Here is a 4,362-nt window from a genome sequence, read left to right as displayed (position 1 = left end):
AATAAGATATTCCGAAACATACTACAAAATCTATGCCTCGAGCTGTTAATGTGGTCGAAAGTGGAAGTAGAGTGTTATTTTGACATGATGAGATTGCAATATGTTTACTCGAGTGAATATAATAGGTCCACATCTAACACATTACTTTGAGTGGTCTAGGGTTTGTCTGGGTTTCCTCCTTTAGATCTTAACATGCCTACTTTCAAGTTTGAAAGTCACGTCAAAAAATCGTTGTCAATCACCATGATTTTCCAATTTTCTCTTTGAAGTTGTTAGGCTCTTCTTTCAGGTAACGAAAATTTTACATCTTTTTAGGGCCAAGTTTTAAGATTACTTCCAAGCACTTGCAGTCACTTACCATTACAAATGAATTAATTGGATTTTTAAATATTGTCATTTGTAAGTGTTTTAATTTAAGATATCTGAGTTTACAATCTAATCGTAACAGACATATTTTGTAATGTTTTTCTAGTCGTTTTGGATCACAACTCCGTACTAAACACAACCTCCTCACTCTTTTCTCTCGTGTCCATTACACAAACTAAAATACAAAAGAAATCATAGTTAATTTCGTTTACATCTTTCCAAGTACAGACTTATTTCAATTGAGTTGAAATTTTTTTATTCCGTCCATCACGTTGCTTATTTTTCAAGCGAACGTAGATATCGATTTTTCGAGCTTAAATCAAATTACTACCCAAGATTTGGATTCCATTAAAAAATTCCCACCTCATTAACATTAAACCCAAATTACCAACTTATTATAAAAAATTGTGCCTATGGAAATCCTGCATGATATGTGTGAATAGGGAAGAGGATCGAGACCCTTTGAATAAAGAAAGCGCTTTCCTCGTGGGACAGCCAGAAAAATAGTGCTCCCTCTTCCTCTTCCCTCCCCTTCCCACTGCAACACACCATACCATACCATACCCCTCTCTCTCTGCCTCTCTCCCATGAGAAAACAGATTCTAGAGAGAGAAAGCTCAGAAGGGTAGGAGGTGGCCGTCTCGGAAAAGCTAAATGACAGGCGGTGGTTCATCGGGGAGGTTACCAACATGGAAAGAGAGAGAGAACAATAAGAGGAGAGAGAGGAGGAGAAGAGCCATTGCTGCTAAGATGTATTCTGGTCTCAGAGCTCAGGGAAGCTACAAGCTTCCCAAGCACTGCGATAACAACGAGGTCTTGAAAGCTCTCTGTGCTGAAGCTGGCTGGGTTGTGGAAGAGGATGGCACCACCTACCGCAAGGTTTGTGGGATTTCATCCGACTGTTATGCAGATTTGACTGAATCCGCTTTTTCTATAACTGGGTTTCTGCTTTTGCTTTTCGCTTTTGGGTTTCATAGATCTCTGCATGCAAAATCATATTGGACTTGGTTTTGGTTGATTTTGTGAATCCTTGCTTTCTTGTTGAAATCCCAGCTGGGTTTTGATCTTTGAGGATCATTGGATAAGGAGGTGTGGATTGAAGCTTGGTGATTCCAGCTTAAGGAGCTTGTTTCTTGTTGATCTTAATTAGTGGGAAGCTTTTTGTTCTCACAAAATAACCAAACCCTTCTGTTTTTTGCATTACTGTTTCTCTGTTCTGGTTCTGATATGAGTCAGGATCTGGATTATCATGAATTGGGTCTCTCACTAGATTAAGAAGATGGATTATGAAATTGTCTTGATTTGTTGAAAGTTGTGGGTGAAATGGTTGAGATTTAGGCATGCAATTTTGTCTTCAATCTTTTGTGAGATCTCCGATGTTGTTTGTTCTCGAAAGTATTTGTTTTTCTTTGCTCTAAGGGTTCAGCAGGTCATCAATTTACTCTGCTCCATGTGTCAATATGCTGGATTTCAATTGACATTAGGGGAAAACCCAGGAATTTTAAAGCTATATTTGCTGATTTAGCTTTCTGTTAATTGGTTTATTCGTTCATATTGTATCCTTTTTTGTTGAGTTTGTGTGCGGAATGCTTGTTTTGGATGCAGGGATGCAAGCCATCTCCAATGGAAATTGCAGGCGCCCCAACAAATATGAGTGCATGTTCCTCTATTCAACAAAGTCCACAATCCTCAGCTTTCCCAAGTCCTGTGCCATCTTACCATGCCAGTCCATCCTCCTCCTCTTTCCCAAGTCCTACTCGTTTTGATGGAAACCCCTCTTACCTTCTTCCGTTCCTGCGTAACATAGCTTCCATTCCCACGAATCTTCCTCCTCTTAGAATATCCAATAGTGCTCCTGTAACTCCACCTCTTTCTTCTCCAACCTCAAGAGGTTCAAAGCGAAAACCTGATTGGGACTCCCTTACTAATGGCTGCATAAACTCCCTGCGCCACCCTCTTTTCGCGGCCTCTGCCCCTTCAAGTCCTACACGTCGACACCATCTTACACCTGCCACAATACCAGAATGTGATGAGTCTGATGCTTCCACTGTGGACTCTGGTCGTTGGGTCAGTTTTCAGACAGGGGCACCCTCAGTTGCTCCGCCTTCGCCCACATTTAATCTTATGAAACCAGTGGCTGAGCAGAATGTTCTTCAGGATGCTGTTGAAGCCCATGTGGGGATGGGATGGGCAAGCACTGCAGAGAGGGGACGAGGCTCGGATTTTGAGTTTGAGAGTGGCACAGTGAAAGCTTGGGAGGGTGAGAGAATACATGAGGTAGGAGCGGATGATCTGGAGCTCACACTTGGTAATGGGAAGAACCATTAAGCATCACTTGAAGCTTTAGCCTGAGAATGCATAGAATCAGGAGGGAAGATCTTAGCATGTTGTGTGGATTTCACTGTGCATTTCTCAATGGTAATTGGTTTTATTTGGCAGCTGAGTAGAGCATCGCTCGGTGTCTACTTTGATTCTGCTATAATTGGGGAACTTCAAAAAACATATTTGGTTCATCATGTATTTCTTTAAATGTACAGCTCCCTCTCTCTCGTGGAGCCATTACAGGAATCAGTTCCTATTGAATTTGTTGGTTAAAGAGAGAATTTCCGGGCGCTCTTCACAGAAGGCCTGCAATTCTGAGTCTGAAATATTCCATGTGGGGGAAAATGAAACAAGCAAGAACTCGAAATCGGGGGTGTTAGTTCCCACAATACGTTTGAATTATCTTCTTCAATTCTTCATTGATAGACCCCTAGTCAAGTTGTCATCAATGGGATTATTTCACCAGCTTCAAACACAGAGAATGCATCGCATCTTCTCACGAGCATATGTATTCGTTTGTAGACTCTATTGGAAACCCCATGCTCAAATTTCTTGAAGGTAGGTAGTATTATTATATCTATCTATCCCTTTAGAAACTTCTCTGTTTCTTTCATGAACACAATCATAATATGGGAAGGACAGTAGGGATGGTGGGATGACCAGGATGCATGAGAGATGTAGTAAGTTTGAATGTGATTTTGCTTAGTAGGGCCACGTCCTTCGTGTCGATTAGGGTTTCGATTTCTTATCCATTCATATGCAAAGCAGTAAAATCATGGAGGGAGTGAAGAGTTTCTTTCTTCTCTGTAGTGTTTTGTTGCCTTGTTCTTGTGAGTTGTGTGGGTCAAAAAGCATCTCTCTCAGAAGGGAAGCCTCCGAGAGGGACCCTTGGCATGTGATAGTATGCATACTGTGGAAGCCCATGCGACCTAAGCTACGCTTGATGTCTCAGTGTACCAACCAATTCAATAACTTCGCCGCTTCCCCAATTGTTGATTGCCCCCAAGTTCAAACTATTCCCCCAACATCAACAACCAATCTTATTAATCTTCTTCCTTTTTCAAGTAAAACTCAATTACAAGCAGACTTTGACGGTTGAATGTGCGTCAAAGAATTTAAGCGACAAAGAATTTAAGCGAGAGTAAGGCATTTGTATGGTCGTATGGATAACGACCGGGGTGAGAGCCCTACTAAGCCTACCACCCCCTTCTCCGGTCTCCTTGTCGATGCATTTGGGGCCACAATCAGGGAATTAGAATCATGCATAACAGTTTAAATGATACCGGGTCTCTTCATGTTGTTGCCAATGTGTTGAGCTCAGCGACTTACACGCATCATCCAACGTGTGTTATTCATGTGTTAGGTTGAAATGATGGCGTGCGGGATGAGGAGTCAAAACCCTAACCTATGAACTTGAAGAGTGAAAACCAAACCTAAACTGTTTGCTCTTCAAGTATGATCAACCCAGAAGAGTGATCTGAGAAACACAATCAGTAGGGCCCTGGATTCGGGAGGTCGACAGCCCAGATTCAGACTTGAGCTAATTAGAATGAGAACTGAGCTAATTAAGGGGATATGGCTTAATTAACTTATTGGGCTAATTATTTTATTGGATCACCTCCCCCAACCACGTGGGAAATCAATGTGGCATGTCATATTACATTCAATTATTTT

At 41.5% G+C, this 4,362-nt stretch overlaps 1 protein-coding gene across 1 annotated transcript; it reads left to right on the top strand.

Annotated features, from left to right (window-relative positions):
- The first annotated feature begins 930 nt into the window (after positions 1-930).
- Positions 931-2,949, top strand: LOC126603919 (BES1/BZR1 homolog protein 2-like). The gene is made up of 2 exons (XM_050270954.1): positions 931-1,245; positions 1,972-2,949. The coding sequence occupies exons 1-2, from the start codon at positions 1,021-1,023 to the stop codon at positions 2,692-2,694; spliced, it is 948 nt and encodes a 315-aa protein (XP_050126911.1). The 5' UTR covers positions 931-1,020; the 3' UTR covers positions 2,695-2,949.
- Positions 2,950-4,362: the final 1,413 nt, after the last annotated feature.

Source organism: Malus sylvestris, chromosome 15 (genome assembly GCF_916048215.2).
Source record: "Malus sylvestris chromosome 15, drMalSylv7.2, whole genome shotgun sequence".
NCBI lineage: Eukaryota > Viridiplantae > Streptophyta > Magnoliopsida > Rosales > Rosaceae > Malus > Malus sylvestris.
This window is presented reverse-complemented; position numbering and strand designations above follow the sequence as displayed.

What these genes read in the sequence shown, in the direction of transcription:
- LOC126603919 (XM_050270954.1), top strand. Translation starts at nt 1,021, where the DNA reads ATGACAGGCGGTGGTTCATCGGGGAGGTTACCAACATGGAAAGAGAGA. An exon ending in ATGGCACCACCTACCGCAAG is followed by an intron (nt 1,246 to 1,971) that starts GTTTGTGGGATT and finishes TTTTGGATGCAG; the next exon opens with GGATGCAAGCCATCTCCAAT.